We start from the raw sequence: 17,911 nt of genomic DNA, 5'->3' as shown, positions 1-17,911 counted from the left end.
ACATAATAGAGGAAGGAAGGGATCCGATAGACTACTATCCCATTGTTGCCGCCCCATCATTCTTAAGGCCTGAACACACCAACCCGATAATTTCTCAACAGCAGAGCCATGTACTGTATGTGTGGGGCAGATAGATGGTTCTCTCTGGTTTTATCAGAGCGACTTCAGGTGGTCTGCTAGACCCCCCTCATCTCCCCTGTCCTATGACCACTTGTACTTGTTTTATGAATATTTTTTTCCCATCCGTATTCTGATGGATAAAACTATACAATATATTTTATGCACGACTGGACTCGTTCGAGAATTCACAAATATTTATGTTATGCACAACTACAGACACGTGTATCAAATCTATGGACCCTCACTCGCGCGCGTTAAATCAGAGACTACTCTCTCGCGAGCCGAGGACGTCACCAATCTACACTACTCAACGACGGACGAACATCTTGTGCATTCTCTCAAAGAAAAATACTGGCTGTATTGTGAAAATGCACATAATGCAGGTAAGTTATCTGTGTCAGCCTTGCTTTGTTGGGTAAATGTCAAAATGCAACACAAAATGTAATGCAAAACTATGTCGTGAAATCCATAATGTATTTCATTTAAGGACGATTCTGAGCCAACGCAGCTGAACTCTCAACCCTTCCAACAGAATGGAACTACCGAAAATCTAGGCCTACGACGGTCAGCTCGAAACATAGGCCTACAGACCCCCAACTATTGTGACCCTGTTAGGCCTACCAAAAGAATTGTAGGTATTGTGTGTGGGTAAACTAAAGAATAGCTAAAATGGTAACTTTATCACATACCGGTAGGCTAGTTTCATGTGCAAGCTAGTAAAACCAAAACTGACATTTGCAGAGAGACGAGTTTGAAAAGGAGGATTCGATTGAATCTGAATCTAGTGGCCCTGAAGAGAATGATGTAAGTGATCACAATATAATATTATGAAAGTCTAATTGTCACACAGTTGAGTTGTGAATTGTCTCCATACAGCTATTGCTATCTTTTCGTGCCTTAGGTGTGCTAATTGATATTGTGTGTTGAAATGTTAAATTCTTCTCAGACTCTTTCAGAGTTTGAGCTGAAACGGCTTGAAAACATTAGACAGAACCAGACCTTCCTCTCATTCCTGCATCTACCACAGGTAGGCTACAGTCACAGCTCAGTATGTCAAAGAAGTATTTGCCTTTAGAACTATTTTTGCCTCATTACGTTGTCCTGCAGACCACTAGATAACTACAGTAACTTCTCCCCTGAACAGTTAGCCCAGATGCTGAATCCTCAGTTAGGCAAAAGGACGTACAGGTAAGTCAATCCTCTCCCTGAAATGAGTGTGGGCTCTGTAATATCGCTGTCGACAACTACCTGAGTGCTTCAGTTGTACCAAAACATGTGCTCACTGAAAATCCTTCCATCCTTATTTTGTGCAGTCTCTGCACACTGGCGTTTTTAGGAAAAAGGTGGAAACTAAAATCACTTTTAGAATGTCTTGAAGCCAAGCTGATTGGCACACTACAGTGCTTCTTAGAGCCGCCCATGGACATTACAGTAATACTCTGGTAGGCCTTCATTGTACTTCTTACGTTTCGTTACGAGATACAACTAAAGCACTCATCTTCAGGTGCTTTTTGACAGCTTTGTCAACGGACAGGAAACTGGTTTACTGATAGCAAGTTAGTGCACAGAGTGGGTATAATGTAACCAGTCAGTCAAGGCAGCCTGCCAGCTGTTATGTAATAAAGATGGTTCAGTTTCACCTGCTTTGGTGTCAACAAAATGAACTACAGGTGCACTAGAGGGACAACAAGATGACCCCCAAAATAAGAATGGTTTTACAGGTGGCGGTAACTGATAATCTTTCCATCTATATCCTTCTTGACCTGGAGCCTGCAAAGGTTGCACAGCGAGTCACACCCCTCCAGAATGGCACACCAATACATTCCTGCACCAGCAGCCCAGGTAGCAAACAGACGTTTTTTTAGGTGCTCAGTTGGTGTCAGATACGTTCAGAATTGGTTCAGAATAACATTCCTTTTTGGTAAAAGTGTAGGTTCCCGATTACGCTTTTAACACGTTCCAGAATAGTTCATATTAAGTGTCCAGTAGCCTACGTTTTGTGCACGTTGAAAAAGGGTGTTAAAAGAACCAAAATGTTGTGAAAATAATATGATGAATGGACGTGCATATTAGGTTTTTGTTTTTTATGTCACCGCGATATTATCTAACAGTTACAGCATTTGTTGATAACTACGATGTCTATGGGAGGGAAACAATCAACATCGTTACTGGTTTCACATTACAGATTTGTAATTGTACTAATACATAACGTTAGCTTACTTTGCTATGATTACTTGAAGTTCAACAATCGCATTCAATTGCAGGTTCATGTCAGCTACACATTTATACCGGATTAGGTCTAATACTTTCAATTTAATTTTTATGCACGACCAACCATTCAAAAACATGACTGGTTTTCTAAAGATACAAAGCTTAATGCTAATAGGTGAAGTGTCCCTTTAAGGCGGAGCAAGATATTTCGTCGTAGTTCATGTCTATGGGCTCAAAATGGGGATCACTTCCTCTGCATAAAGAGGCGTGTCATTGCGTACCATTGACGTATTCATGGGTTTCATCAGGTCCCTTTCCACAGGTGTATAAAATCAAGCACCCGATTATCAATCCAATTGTTATCAGTTGCTTGATGATGTTCCAAAATAATCTTGCTGCTCTTTCAAGCCTTCTACATTTATTATAGTGCATGAAAATGCACTATATTGTTCTTCCTAGGTTTCTTATTATTAATCCAACTTCTTCTAACGCTCGCAATTCAGCTTGAACCGTTTAACGTAGAAACTTGATTCAAACTTTGATACGTAGGTCTTACTAAGGAGACCTGTGCAATATATTTTTCTACTTTGTAACTTTTATACTTTTTAAACTGTAAATTAAAAACTATTAAACATTTCCCCATAGACTTAACATTGCTCATTATGACATCACGGCAGCAATTAGAATGTTACGCCAGGTGGCCAGTCCAGGTGCAGCAGCTCTCTCTCTCTCTCTCAGGCTCTTGAGACTACATTTTCTGTCCCCCTGTATCAACTGTATCAACATAAGTCTTCCTAATTCCATCCAACTTTCTATCCATTCATCTTCTTCAAAACATTCACTCATCCACCTATTCTAAACAGTCTGCCTATCAACATCAATTAGACGATCTACATTCAACTTTTAAACAATCTACTCTGTCTCAGGCTTTAAGGACACACTCTGGCTCTCTTAAGACTAGCCAGTTAAATTGATTACACCTGTATCTGTATCCACTACTCTCAGTAGAGAGCTGTGTCTCTCCATTCTACAAGAATATAAGGCACATTCCATCCAACTTTCTATCCATTCATCTTCGTCAGACCATTCACTCATCCACCCATTAAACTGTCTATCAACATCCATTAAACTCTCTGTCTATCAACATTAATTAGACTACATTCAACTTTTAAATTATTTACTCTCTCAGGCTTCAAGCATATACACTCTGGCTCTCTTAAGACTAGCCAGTTAAATTGATTACACCTGTATCAACTGTCAGTTTCTCTGGCTATAAGCATACAATCTCTCTGAAGACTACATATCCTGTTAACTGTTTCCTCTGTCCACAACTGTTTCAAAATAAAAGTCCTCACTGCAATAATACACCATTAAATCATTTAACAATTGAAACTACTCAACTATTTAACTGTTCAACCATTCCAACTGTCAGTTATCATCAACTATGCCTCCAGTCAACTATATGAAACCTCCATGTACCTAGCAACCAACATAGCAACCATTAAAATTAAGCGTTTATGACCGTTTCCATAGCAACCAACATGATTATACTGCAGTAACTTCTTGTTTCCTGATAGTGGCCACAATGGATACCCTTGCAACAAATGTTTAAAAATAAAAGTCCTCACTAGCTAGTTAGCATGGTTAGCATAGTTAGCATTTTTAGCATAACTGCTACAAATGATTGGCTAAGTTAGCTAATCAACCTGGTTAACATTGTTAGCATAGTTAGCATTTTTAGCATTATTGCTAGAAATCATCAGTTAAGTTAGCTAATCAACCTGGTTAGCAATGTTAGTTTAAGTTAGCATTGTTACCATAGTTAGCATTGCTAGCATAGTTAGCATTTTTAGCATAACTGCTAGAAATCATTAGCTAAGTTAGCTAATCAACCTGGTTAGAACTGTGAGCATAGTTAGCACAGTTAACATTTTTACCATAACTGCATGAAATCAGTAGCTAAGTTAACCAATCAACCTGGTTATCATTGTTACCATAGTTAACATTTTAACATGAATAGAAATCATTAGTTAAGTTAGAACTGGAATGTTTCAGCTTTAAACTGTCTACCTTCACACTATCAACTCTCTGTAAACTATGCAACCACCATGTTTACCCTAGCTACACCTTAGTAACCATATCTACATTATCTATCTATTTTTGCATTTTCATGCACTGGTAATTCCTTGGAATTGCATTTCTAGTTAATTCTAATATGGAAAATAACACACACAAAGCATGTACACTTTTCAAAAAATGCTAAAAATGTACCTGAAGTGGTCAGAAGGGGTTGAGGGTCATAAAACCGTCCCCAAAATTCACATTCCTAACTCTATAGAAGCAAGATCTTAGCATCTTACCATAGATGCAGACTATACATTAATTATATACATATACTAGACATTAATTGTGGGTTAAAGGTTGAGGGTTCAAATATAGCTTTGCTGAATATGATCTTGCATATGGAATTAGGATTGTAAAGTGCTAGACTATCATCTTGATCATCCTGTTCACCTTTGCAGGAAAAGGGCAGAAGCGATCCTTCCTGTAAGGAAATCATTGCGTCTACAGAAGAAAAATCCAGAATCTGTGGTCATGCTGGATCTCTCCACTGTGCCAAAGAAAAATGTGAGTTGGTGGTTTACTGCAACCGGATATCACACATGCACACAAATATCATAATTACAAACATGCTCATATTTCTGTAGGTGATGGTGCATAATGTGAAGGGACCTGTACCAATGTATCCAGTGAACTTGCAGGACAGCCAACTCCCTGAGGGTCTTCTCCATCTGTGGACTGAGGTGTGATCGTTGTACACTATTGAGTAGATTTCAACTTTTGAGTCGATTTCATTCCTGATTCAACCCTGTCTTCCTAGGAACCTATACAGCACGAGTGGAAGAAAGTGGACCTGCATGTGTAGGTTGACAAACAACACAAAGGACAAGTTTGCTGGGACTCAATATTTACATAACCATGGTGTTAAAATTCAGTAACACTGCTACAGCCTTTTTGTATGTATGTCTGTGTTGTATGTATGTCTGTGTTTGTATATAATATAAGCTTATACACGTGTGTGTGTGTGTGTGTGTGTGTGTGTGTGTGTGTGTGTGTGTGTGTGTGTGTGTGTGTGTGTGTGTGTGTGTGTGTGTGTGTGTGTGTGTGTGTGTGTGTGTGTGTGTGTGTGTGTGTGTGTGTGTGTGTGTGTGTGTGTGTGTGTGTGTGTGTGTGTGTGTGTGTGTGTGTGTGTGTGTGTGTGTTAGGTACAAGGAGGGCCTGCAGAACATGCATAGACCTGAGGAGCAAGTGGTGAAAGTGCTGAAGAGATGGATCTCCTCAGCAGCCTTCCATCCGTGTGGCAGCAGTCTCCTCATGGCCGCCGGGGACGAGTGCGGCCAAGTAGGCCTCTGCAGCCCGGTGAGGGGGCAATTGCCAGACAAACAAGTGTTGTGCCCAGCATTTACAGGCTACCCTCAGATACACACACATACTTAACTCTCACACATACTGTACACTACTAAATTCCTAAGTCGGAATGAAATCTTGGGAGTTTTACTGTCGTAATGGTGCGCTTCCATTATCTAGATCGTTTAATGTAAAGTGCCAATCAGCGGATTTAAGTTGGTCCAAGTCTGTCTTTTTCTAGTCTTGATATTACGTCAATGTCAAACATATTCAATATTGTTTCAAGTCTTGTCTTGGCTCATGCAAATAGTGACGTGATGAACAACTAATAACTAATAGTGAGCTCTCTTCAACACCAAACAAGAAGCGGCAAAATAGGCTACAGCTGTTGTCTTTATGATTATTTGTTGGTTTATTTCTTTTCTTATAAATTATTAGTATATTAGTAGGATATTCCATGTAACTGAACATCTCTATAGCCCAGTGACCAACTGGAAAGTACTTCAAGTTTACCTGCTCATGCATACAGTATGAAGGTTAGCGATGTCACTGTCACACAAGGAAAAAAATGCTGTAGAAACACTAATATAGGACTGATATGAGTAGGCTATTTAGTTTACATAAGCCTTGTTGAGTTCCTGTTGATATCTAGTGTACAATGGGAAATCATGTAAATAGTGACCCTGCAAGATTCCTAGTTATTGCAAATAGATTTCATAGTCTGTGACTATAGAATATGTGACCTGTCTCTACATATGAAAGGGTGTGAGAATGTCTTTCAAAAATAGTTTCATAATCTTTCAGTCTTTTCAAAATGTAAAATTGGTGATTTTTGAAATCCTACCTGAATTTTCTCTTCAAGGGGGCTACCTGGGGTGACAATGGAGTTCTACAGTTTGAACCTCACACAAGTTCGGTCTCCCACATGGCTTTCTCCATGTTACATCCTTCAACCTTGATCACCGCCAGTTACGATGGCACAGCACGGGCAGTACACATGGAACGAGCAGTGTTTGATGAGGTTTGAGCAGATTTAAATAGTTTAGAATGAAATTACATTACTAACTGAATCAGAATATACAGTACGTCCATAGGAACTTCAGCGATATCCCATTCTAAATCCATCAGCGTTTGGTATTTGTCAACTCATTTCAGCTGTAACATATTTATTACCTCCGCCAAGGAGGTTATGTTTTCATCGGGGACCAGCTTCTGCATAGTTTAGGTTCAAATGTATGACAACCTAGAAAGAACAATACAGGCGGAGGTCTGCGCTCTCTGAATGCTTTTCTAGTATGTACATTTATTCATTAGGTGTATGCACTTTTCCAAAGTGACTTGAGCAGTGGAATAACATTTAGGCTCTTAATATTTAAGCATTTTTAGATTTAAGCTACAGAGCTAAACAGGCGATAGAATAAAATGTAAGCTATTAACATTAAAGCATTTTAACATTTACATTTTTAAGCTACAGGGCTACAGCTATAGCATAGAATGACGTTTAACTACAATGCAGAGGGGAATAGGGCCAGGAGTTATCGCTGTATCTATCTAATAATCTGGGGAGGCTATCTACAATATTCTGGAGGGTCTGTGGGACAGTGTTTTCCAGCCTATTCAGAAAAGCATTTGTCAGGCCAGGCCGTGATGTTGGATGAGAAGGCCTGGCTCACAATATCTGTTCTAGTTCATCCTAAAGAAAATAGATTGTGATGCACATGTTCTAGTCCAACATCAGTGCCTGACCTCACCTACTCTTCCAAATGAATTCTCATTAACTCTAAAATCTTGTGGAAATCTTTCCCAAATGAGTGGAATCTATTACCTATACCAACTCCATGTTAATATCAATGGAGTTAAAGCGGGAGGTCATTGAAGGTCCTGCCGGTGTAATGGCGTCCGATTACCTTAATGCCTATGTAGCGTTTTATAGTAAGATGAAAAGTAAACCCATTTTCCAAAAGGGTAAAAACATATTTTTTCTTAATTATTCCCTGTATCTTCAATCTAATTAATGGGTTGATATTGGAATATCAAATATTTGACATCGAAGATTGTTGTTTAGATGAACCACCTTTGATTACCCCTTATACCCTCTTTGGTTTTAGGTGTACCACTCTGATGAGCAGCTGAAAGGCTTTGATTTCCTGTCACATGACTGCTCCACTCTGCTCATAGGAGATGTACAAGGAGAGGTTGCCATCGTTGACACACGGACTCCAGGGTATGAGTCTCTGGAGTTTACTCCTGAAATGTCCTCTGCCTCATTGAAGAACTTGAAGTTTTATCTGAGCAAAACATAAATCAGTTTCAATCAGTGAATAAATGGTAAAAGCATTTATTCACTCAATACTTCAGTCACAAATGTTTTTTTTTTGGCGTTTTATTCACCTTATTCTGTGCCATGGGGGGCACCATCTTTCCCATTTTGTGATCGAACATCTGGATGAGCAGTACATCCATAGCGATACATTGGGATAGCATAGCAGTTACATTCACGTTCATTGAGTTCTATCAGAGCCTGTTTATAGAGAGCCCATTCACTCCCTATTAATTCCATTATTCCTGCAGTCTGTTGCAGTTCCGCTGGGGGGTGTTAGCGAGTAAGTGCAAAAACAATGTGGGTCAATGGAGCCAGACAGCTACATTTGTTTCTTTCACCTGATTGTCGTCGAAAAAGAACAAATGCAGTTTTTTCCAATCGTTTATACACTAAAATTAAGATTATCAGACAGTTAACAAAACTTAACACTTAAAAAGCAAAACACCTGCGCAGGGTAGTACAACAGTAAGCACAAATTCAGCTTCACACTTTTTGCAAAACATTACACACAGTGAATGTCAAAACGTAAAACACATTTTCACACTTAGACCCAGATAAATATTGTTAGGTACTTCCTTCTCATTACAAAGCCCTGACTTGCCAATGACCACACTAATGAACAAATTGAATAATCACATCCACCAGGTGTGTAAGCACACATTTGCAAAATTGAAAACGCAGCACTCAGTTGTGTTATACAGTCTTGCCTTGCCAACGAAGACATAAGGTGCTTCTCACCATGCCTCCTCGATCCTCGATGCTCGATCCTCGACACTAACACTGGATAGACTATCCCATTGTTTTCGCCCCATCATTCTTTATGTTTGCCATTTTCTGTTGATTGACTTGTCACTGTAACTGAACATATGGTACAGTGAAAGAAAGAAATATTGTCTGCAGCATCAGTTTTGTGCATTGCTAGATGAGTTTATTGTATATTTTCTCTATATCTCAAAAGTAATCATGAAGAAAGTCTTGGGTTCATCAAAATATTATTGGAAGAGGGTTTTTACAGATGTGTTTGAATTTATTGTGAATTTATTGGAGACAGTGTAGAATCATTAAAATAATTTGTTAGTGATATGAGAACAGTATAAGGTTTTTATCAATTTATTTATTGTTTTGACTGAAATATTCCATTTTGCTAACAACATGTTGTGTTCAGCTAATTTGGTGTGGTGTTTGGTTAATTTTGTGAGGTGTTTAGACAAAAAGAGCCCTGTTTTCAAAATTGTGTGTAAACGATTGGAAAAAACTGTAAGTGACTTAAAATATATAATACTCAGCAGTGTGTATTGAGTGAGAGGTTGTCGATGTTAAAATGTTCGGGCTAAGTCCTGGATCTTCGCAATCCTGCCTACGGGACCTTTAAGACATTTATGTTATACACCTTTGGTATCTGAAATTAGGAAAACACTGAATTTGGAGTGGCTGTTCTGTAAAGACTTTCTAAACATGGTTACCAGACAAATAACATGTGTGAGTTTCTGCTACTCCCTGCAGTAAGTGTTTTAGTTTTAGCATTTTAGACAGTAAATAATCAGGTAATGCATTAGGCTTTGAGTTAAAAAAAATAAAGAAAACATTTTCAAAGAATATATTATGAGCGGCCACTGCCGCATATCGTCTACCCTCTCTGTAGAGGTGAATAGCCTTGGGTGGCGAAGTACAATATTGTCCCTGACCTCCTGATGGCATTTTTCATTTTCCTCCCAATTTGGCTTCTCCATCCTCTTCTGTCATGTTATCCCAATGAACCTAACTAGATGCTGGCTTTGCAAGGTGTGCATCATCTTTAAGAACCTCTCCAATATTATACTTCCCATATTTGCTTTTCCTGGAGGAGTGTCATTATGTGTCATTATTTTAAATTCTTGCATCTTCAGCTTCTCTACGGTCTCCATCTTCATCCTTCTATCACATAGTGACGAGTTCATGCTGCATCGAAGTCTTTTAGCCAATGATGTCTTTGAAAAGCAATTATGAGTTAAATATTGATGTGAGCCTTCTTATGATGTTTTAAGTATTTTAAAATATATATATATTTCATTACCCACTAATGACCCAAATATCATTAAAATATTTGTTTATGACTCGTAACCACGGGTGACCGCAGGAGGCTGCCCAATTTCGGGCAGCCTGCGCAACACTGATGTAGCCACATGTCCCAAGTGGTGTTGCACCTAATTTCATGTGTTCCTACCTGTGTGTTCTCTCAGGATGTCTCATGAATCTCTCCATGCTCTTGGTCAAGGGATTCTGTACAGCGTCCATGTCCACCCTGTGCAGAAGCAGTACTTTGTGGTAGCTGTGAACAGGTATGACTGACTAAATATGTTAGTGGTTATTATTTGTAGTGTTTAATTTAAACCTTTCTTCTGAAGGAGCTTTCTTTCGTGGCCTTTTGCCTGCACTAAATCAGGCACTTTATGAAGCTTAGTTAGCCCTTAGTTTCTGTAGGATCTGTCTGTGAATTGCGTAATGAGAACTCTCCAGAGGATTTTTAGTATTTTGGAGTAACCAATTGAATAGCAGATGTATTCAGTGTGCTATACATAAACTTGCTAAATGTGTTTCATTGGAATTACAGCAAATGAATTGGAGTGGGGTGATTGCTACATTTATTAATTTTGCATACACATGTCAGGTGCATTTCAAATTAGAATTTCGTGGAAAGGTTTTTCCCCATAAATAAAAAGTGAATCTTTCATATATTCTAGATTCATTGTGAGATATTTAAAAAATATGTTTTAATCGTGATGATTATGGCTTACAGCTCATGAAAGTCAAAGATCAGTATCTCAGAATATTGGAATAAAGAGGTTATAATACCGACCAACCAAATTTTGACGACCTTACCATCTGAAATAGTAAAAGCATTTATTCACTCAATACTTGGTTGTTCTCCTTGTGCACAAATTACTGCATCAAAATGTTGTGGTATGAAGATATTTAGCCTGTGGCACTGCTGAGTTATTATGGAAGCTCTGACTGATCGTAGCCTTGAGGTCATCTGTATTGTTGGGTCTGGTGTCTTGACCACGTTGTCTTCCTGACAAAACTCCATCAATTCTCTATAGAGTTCAGATCAGACGAATTGTGTCTAATTTTTTTAGATGCACCTGTACACATCCACACAGTGATAAGACTTTGAAACTTTTTTAGGGCTGTCTATGCAGGATATCACTTTGTGAAGTTGTGGTGGTTGGGTTCTAGTGTATTGCTGTCTGTGTGTTGACAGTGGAGTTCGCATATATGACATACGGAGCCTGAAGGAGTCCACCCAGCCTGTGTCAGTGCTGGATGGACACATCCGCTGCGTGTCCTCTGCCTATTTCTCCCCAGACACTGGAAACAGAGTGCTCACCGCCAGCATGGACAGACTCAGGTGCGTGTGTTTGTATGTGTGCATGCTAGGATGGGGGGACTACTCTTTCCCTTAAAGGGATATTCCGCCATTTTTGGAAATACGCTCATTTTCCACGTCCCCTCGAGCAAAACAATCGATATTTACCTTGTTCCCGTTCATCCAGCCATTCTGTGAGTCTGGCGATACAACTTTTAGCTTCAGCCTAGCATAGATCATTGAATCGGATTAGACCATTAGCTTCTCGCCTGCTAGCTTCATGTTTAAAAGTGACTGAGATTTCTGGTAATTTTCTCATTTAAAACGTGTCTCCTCTCAAGTTAGAAAGTGCAATAAGACCAACTGAAAATGAAACCTGGCATTTTTCTAGGCTGATTTGACATGGACCTACACTCTCATCTGGCGTAATAATCAAGGCAACTTGCACACTACTGGCACTACTACTGCTTGTTGTCTATGGGGACTATTTTCAGATGCTGCGTACGATATCACTGAGCCTATGGTACGTTTGCAAGTTGCCTCGATTATTACGCCAGATGAGAGTGTAGTTCCATGTCAAATCAGCCTAGAAAAACGGCAGGTTTCATTTTCAGTTGGTCTTATTGCACTTTCTAACTTGAGAGGAGACACGTTTTAAATGGGAAAATTACCAGAAATCTTAGTCACTTTTAAACATGAAGCTAGCAGGCGAGAAGCTAATGGTCTAATCCGATTCAATGATCTATGCTAGGCTGAAGCTAAAAGTTGTATCGCCAGACTCACAGAATGGCTGGATGAACGAGAACAAGGTAAATATCGATTGTTCTGCTCGAGGTGAGGTGGAAAATGAGCGTATTTCCAAAAATGGCGGAATATCCCTTTAAAGTGTAACTACACCCTAAAATATGTTTTTGAGATGTTGATTGATTGAAATTACTCATAAGTGGTGAACCACGCCATTACCAGGGTTAATATTGACTAAAGTTACGTTTCCCGAGAAAAGTAACATTTTCTATGATTTTGTATTGGCGATATAGCTCTCCGCGCCTTCTACAGGTTGAAACATGCCATGGCATTTTAGTCCAAAATGCTGACCTAGTCCTGCACTTCTCTGGCAACTCTACGTCTCCGGGTCGTTACAAATTAGGAATGAAACGCCCCAACACCTGCTGCGCTGATTGCCTGTGATAAGCCATGTCTGCTAGCCTAGAAATCTAGACGCCCCTAGTGGCAGCAAATGTAATTTGGCTAGCGGGGCAGTCTAGGCGCGATCCATAGAGCTTAGGAGCTGAGAACTTGGAAATCAAGCGGACCAATCACAGCGTGTATAAAGTCGGTGGGCGTGCTTAACATAATGGTGACTGACATGCGACCAGAAGTTGCAATGGTAACACATCCTGCTATTTGAAAACAAGAAGATGATTCGTTTAGCGTTATCCTATTGCGTGGAGAGGGAAGGTTACGCATCCTGCTACTTGAAAACAAGAAGATGATTCGTTTAGCGTTATCCTATTGCGGAGAGGGAATTTGAAAGAAAACTGTTTATCCCACCCCTCCGATTGAGCCCTGACTACGGTGAGTTCCCAGACCCTACAGTACATCTTGATGTGGGTCTGGCTCGTCAGGCTACGTGTCTGCAGCACTCATTCCCAGATTGACACGAAATCACATGGTTCGCGTGTGCCCCTCCCTTCCAAATTTCAGAACGTCCCGCCCATTTTGAAAGCCTTTTTTCTGAAAAAAATTCTGAAACACACTATAAATATATCGAGCTTATCGACTTTTGAAGTTTGAACCTTGAAAACAACGGTGAACATTCAGAAATGTTACGTAGTTTTACTACAAATTGGAAAAAAGTCAGACTAAATGGGTCACTTAGTGAGTGTCTCTTTCAAATGCAAATTAAGTTGAATGGGCTTTTTGAATCGGCCTGCTGCAGGTGAAAGGACTGAAATCCTAGGATTTTCTTTTATTGTTTTTACAAAGTGCCATTGATACATTATCTTTTAAAACATATTTATTTGGAAACTAGTTGATTAAAGGTTTCTAATGGTGTCACTTATAGGTTTCTAAGACAAAAACCAGCAGGGATTAAGATGTGTGTTTGGAACAGTTTTTCAAATCCTCAGGGGGGGATTTAGACTCCAGAGAGTTAACTACACGTGGTGTAAGAAGTGGGATGGTTTGCTGTGGGGGCATCATGGGCATGCCCAAAACAGGAACATAGTACTGCATCCCATGATGCCTGTTTGTCATACCAGCTGATTATCACTGAAAACATTTTTCACCACATTCATGAACAACTTTAGACATGTTGTGGGGATATGGTGAATACCTGCCACACAGTGCATTCTGAGTCTTACTGCTTTGGCAAAACAAGTTGAAATGCAGCTTCATGCAGAAGTATAGTATAGTATCACTATATACAATCCAACAGCCTATTTCTATGGCCATAAATAGCTTTTTCTTACTTTCAGTGTTTTTATTTACAGTACCCTCCAGAATTATTGGCACCCTTGGTAAAAGTTGACTAAAAATAGGTATAAAAATAATCTTTAGGTGATTTATTGTACTCCCACAATGAAAACAATGTGGAAAAATATACCCTGCAAGGCAAGCAAATTTATTCTGAGAAAAAGGAAAATCTCATAAAGAAATAAATATTTTTAACAAAAACAGCTTGCTCACAATTATTGGCACCCCTGAAACATATTACGTACAACATTTAACAGGAGCATTTTCCTATGTAAATGCAACGTTTTAAAGTAAATTAGAGTGTCTGTCAACTTTCAGAAGTAGTTCATGACGTTCTTTTTCACTATGGTATGAAAATGAAGTCACTCAGAGGCTAAATCCTCTAGTCATTTTTCAACATTGGAGAGACAAGAGAATACACTAAATTGAAATAAAAAGAAATTGTGTTGACATTTGTAAGTAAGAGAATGTCTATGGAAACTAGGTATTTTGTTGAAAATGCCTATATTTCCAGTTAAAATGATGAATAAAAGGTTCTAATCATCTGGAAATGTGGCAAACATGCTTGGACAAAGACCCATGGCTATTTTGCTCCCACGCACAGTATGGAGGATGGTATGATAGGCAAAAAAATCCATAAGAACCACTGTTGAGAGTTACAGACAAAGCTATCATCTTGGGGTCACCAAGTCCCCCCCAAAAATCTTCAAAAGTGACCTCACTGCTAATAGATTATTTACAGCATGTCAGGTTAAAGCCAGTAGAGTCATTTAATGAACAATGTAAATGGCAGGAATTACTGAATGGTACCATGACATGTCTGGGAGTGTGGTCTATTGTCAGATGAAAATAAAATTATGCTCTTTTGCTAAAAACACTTAAGGTGTCTTTGGCATACATAGAAGAATGACTATACTAAAAAGAACCCCATGCCTAATCAGAATTATGGTGGAGGGGCTGTGCTATTGTGGGGCTGTTTTAATTCCCAAAGGCCTTGGGGACCTAATTAAGGTGCATGGCATCATGAACACCAAGAAAAACCTGAACATTTTCAAAGGAAATCAAACAATCTCTGCCAAGGCCCTAAAAGTTGGTCATGATTGGATCATTCATCAGGTCAATGAACCAAAACAAATGCACAGATCAAAACAAATATGGTTTACTGAACACAAAATCAAGCTTCAGACATTGCCATAGCAGTCCCCTGATCTAAACTCCATAGAAAAACAGTGGGATGAGTCAACGAGAAGAATGCACAAGTGTGGACCTAGCAATCTGGACGATCTGGGGAGGTTTTGTAAAGATGAATGGTCTTAAATCCCTTACTTTGTATTCTCAATCGTTATGGGGTGTCAGAGAAGAATATTACATGCTGTTTTATTGACAAAGGGAGGTTTAAGAAGGTATTACAAGTAGGGGTGCCAATAATTGTGAGTGACGTGTTTTTATTAAAAACATTTATTTCTTTATGAGATTTTCCTTTTTCTCAGAATAAATTTGCTTCCCTTGCAGGGTGTATTTTTCCTCATTGTTTTCATTGTGGGAGTACAATAAATCACCTAAAGATTATTTTTTAGACCTATTTTTAGTCAACTTTTACCAAGGGTGCCAATAATTCTGGAGGGTACTGTATTTGCCTGGCATTATTTGCCAGACCCCAAATAATCTGTCTTTTTATTTGTACCTATGCAATTATTCAAGTCAAGAATTTTAGCGATTATGACAACAATGTTAATTGAGGAAATATACTGTAACAGATTATTTTGCAGCATTCTATTCTGCAACAATGCTCTTGATTTGTCCAACACACCCCTTTGCCTTACAGTGTTAACGGTTGAGTACCTGATATTATTTTATTTAATTTTGGTATATGTATTACATTTCAAACTCCAATTTGATTAGCTATTTCTTTTTATTTTATAGCATAATGATATTTCCAATATAATTTTTGCTTTATTCAAGCAGCTCTATCACCTCCCCTATTTTCTTCTGTTGTCTCCCAGGGTGTTTGATACATCACAGCTGGCCTCCTCAACTCCTCTGATGACCTCCTTTGAGTAAGTGCCTTAACAGACTGACTGGGACACTGAAGTATCTGCAAAGCCTACAGTCAATATACAGTATTTACAGGCCCTTTTGTTTTTCATTTTGTGCCTGACAAGTTGTAAATGTTCTAAGTATGTAATTGTATGTAATTATTATAATAATAATGTAGTTGTAACTAATTTGTTTCGTTTAGCTTGGTATCAAACGTGTTACCCTCACCTCTGATAGGGGATGTTTTCATGTCTAGCTGTCTGTCCCCGACAGGGACTGTCATCAGTCACATAACTGGAATTAATGTGGGCAGACATGAATGTGGGAATAAAATGTTATTTTATTTTATTTTATTTTTCGTGTGTCTAAGCTTATATTAATTTAACCTGTGTGTGTTAGTGTTGGTGAAAGGCAATCGATGGCGCCCCGCCGGTCACAGCAGCAGGCGTTGTGGGACCCAAAGCAGGAGGACTGCTTCATGGTGAGCACTATGAAGGAGCCGAACAAGATAAAGGTGTTTCATGAGAGCGGCCATCTGGCCCACATGTTCGACAGCCCCGATCAGCTGACAGCGGTGTTCTCGGTCATAGCCTTTCACCCCAGCAGGCGAGCACTGCTGCAAGGGGATTCCCAAGGCTGGCTGCATGTTCTTATCTAGACGCCCCACCCCAAATAACTTGTTAGATTTCTACATCACCCTTATTCTCTGTTGTTGGGTTGACTTAGTTAAGTTTCAGACCATTCCCATTATGGTCAATTTCATAAAATCAGTTCATCTGCAAATTAAATATTTCTTGTAAGTGTTTGTGTGTTATTGCTGAAAAAATAAACCTATGAACATTTTTGTTGAAGTTGGCGCTATGTCGATTTGTGTTTTCAAAACATGGTTTGTAAATTGTATCTGCAAATTGAATATTTCTTGTATTGGTGTGTTATTGCTGAAAAAATAAACCTATGAATCTGTGACAGTTCATCTGCAAATTAAATATTTCTTGTAAATTGTAAATGTTTGTGTGTTATTGCTAAAAAATATAAACCTATTAAGTTTTTTTATTGAAGTTGGCGCTGTGTTGATTTGTGTTTTCAAAACATGGACTGTGTAGACCTTAGGATGATGGGGAAAATCCCTCCAGCTAAGCATTCAGTAATGAATATTATACTGGTGCAAAGCTGGTATAGGCTACTTTTAAAACAGTGCCGGGTGCCTGTACAAGTATGCTACTTTATTTTTAAACTAAATGCCAATGGTCGAAAAAAAATGCAATTGCTTTAGTAGTCTATATTCACTGTATGATATCTGTAGGGTTTTTTTTTTTTGTATTGCTGCCTTTTAACTATGGTAAGCTATAAGCAAGTAGAGGCCGCTCAACCAGGCCTACACTGAGGTCAGATGGAGTAGGTCTGAATTGATGTGTATCTGTCTGGGACAGCAGAGCTTGTCTAGTTATGCTAACAGAGTTTTATTTATTTGATTAATTTAATAAAATGCATGCCACTTCATGTTTTCAGATTCTCGCACCATGTTATGTTGCCAATTGTGTTGCCACCACAAACTTGTTGCACTCCCCCATCTGTATCAGTTAGTAGGCCTGTTGAATGGCCTCTACTTGTCCAGTTTTCTATTGTTAAGAGGCACCGTTTTAAAAGTAGGCAATTCATTTTGAAAAACCAAATGGGTATACAGCATTGTTCAGAAAGATGTAGGCATTCCTTTTAATATGAGCATATCATACCTACATCAGTAACAGTATGTATGCATATGCATTTGTTGGTCACAACACACTATTCTTTACAAGCAGTAGCTAGCCACTTTATAACGCTTTGCCTGCTCTCTGTCTCAGGACATTACCTCTTTTCAGAGCCTGAAATGAATCAGGACCTAGGTCACTTTCACACGTGTATGCTACGCAGTCCTCACAAGTGGGCGTCACAGGGGAAGTATCTTAAGTACGTGATTGGCTATAGCCTAGTTTTTTTGTAAATCAGTCACG

General features: G+C 38.9%; 1 protein-coding gene across 2 annotated transcripts; it reads left to right on the top strand.

Moving 5' to 3' along the window:
* Positions 1-394: 394 nt before the first annotated feature.
* On the top strand, positions 395-16,771 carry LOC134070101 (WD repeat-containing protein 76-like). 2 transcript variants are annotated; one of them, XM_062526323.1, is made up of 15 exons: positions 395-503; positions 653-751; positions 862-924; positions 1,067-1,147; positions 1,265-1,308; positions 4,854-4,959; positions 5,040-5,135; positions 5,213-5,253; positions 5,598-5,751; positions 6,602-6,760; positions 7,848-7,963; positions 10,282-10,380; positions 11,304-11,450; positions 15,887-15,940; positions 16,320-16,771. In XM_062526323.1, the coding sequence occupies exons 1-15, from the start codon at positions 489-491 to the stop codon at positions 16,576-16,578; spliced, it is 1,533 nt and encodes a 510-aa protein (XP_062382307.1). In that variant the 5' UTR covers positions 395-488; the 3' UTR covers positions 16,579-16,771. The 2 variants fall into 2 exon arrangements, with proteins under 2 accessions (XP_062382307.1, XP_062382306.1); XM_062526322.1 differs by having other exon boundaries at positions 438-503; positions 608-751.
* The last annotated feature ends 1,140 nt before the right edge of the window (positions 16,772-17,911 follow it).

The sequence above is a fragment of the Sardina pilchardus genome, chromosome 22 (genome assembly GCF_963854185.1).
Source record: "Sardina pilchardus chromosome 22, fSarPil1.1, whole genome shotgun sequence".
Classification (NCBI taxonomy): domain Eukaryota; kingdom Metazoa; phylum Chordata; class Actinopteri; order Clupeiformes; family Clupeidae; genus Sardina; species Sardina pilchardus.
Note: the sequence above shows the minus strand (reverse complement) of the source record. Positions and strands in the feature narration are given on the sequence as shown.

What these genes read in the sequence shown, in the direction of transcription:
- LOC134070101 (XM_062526322.1), top strand. An exon ending in TTAGGCAAAAGGACGTACAG is followed by an intron (nt 1,309 to 4,853) that starts GTAAGTCAATCC and finishes TCACCTTTGCAG; the next exon opens with GAAAAGGGCAGAAGCGATCC. An exon ending in AAGAAAGTGGACCTGCATGT is followed by an intron (nt 5,254 to 5,597) that starts GTAGGTTGACAA and finishes TGTGTGTGTTAG; the next exon opens with GTACAAGGAGGGCCTGCAGA.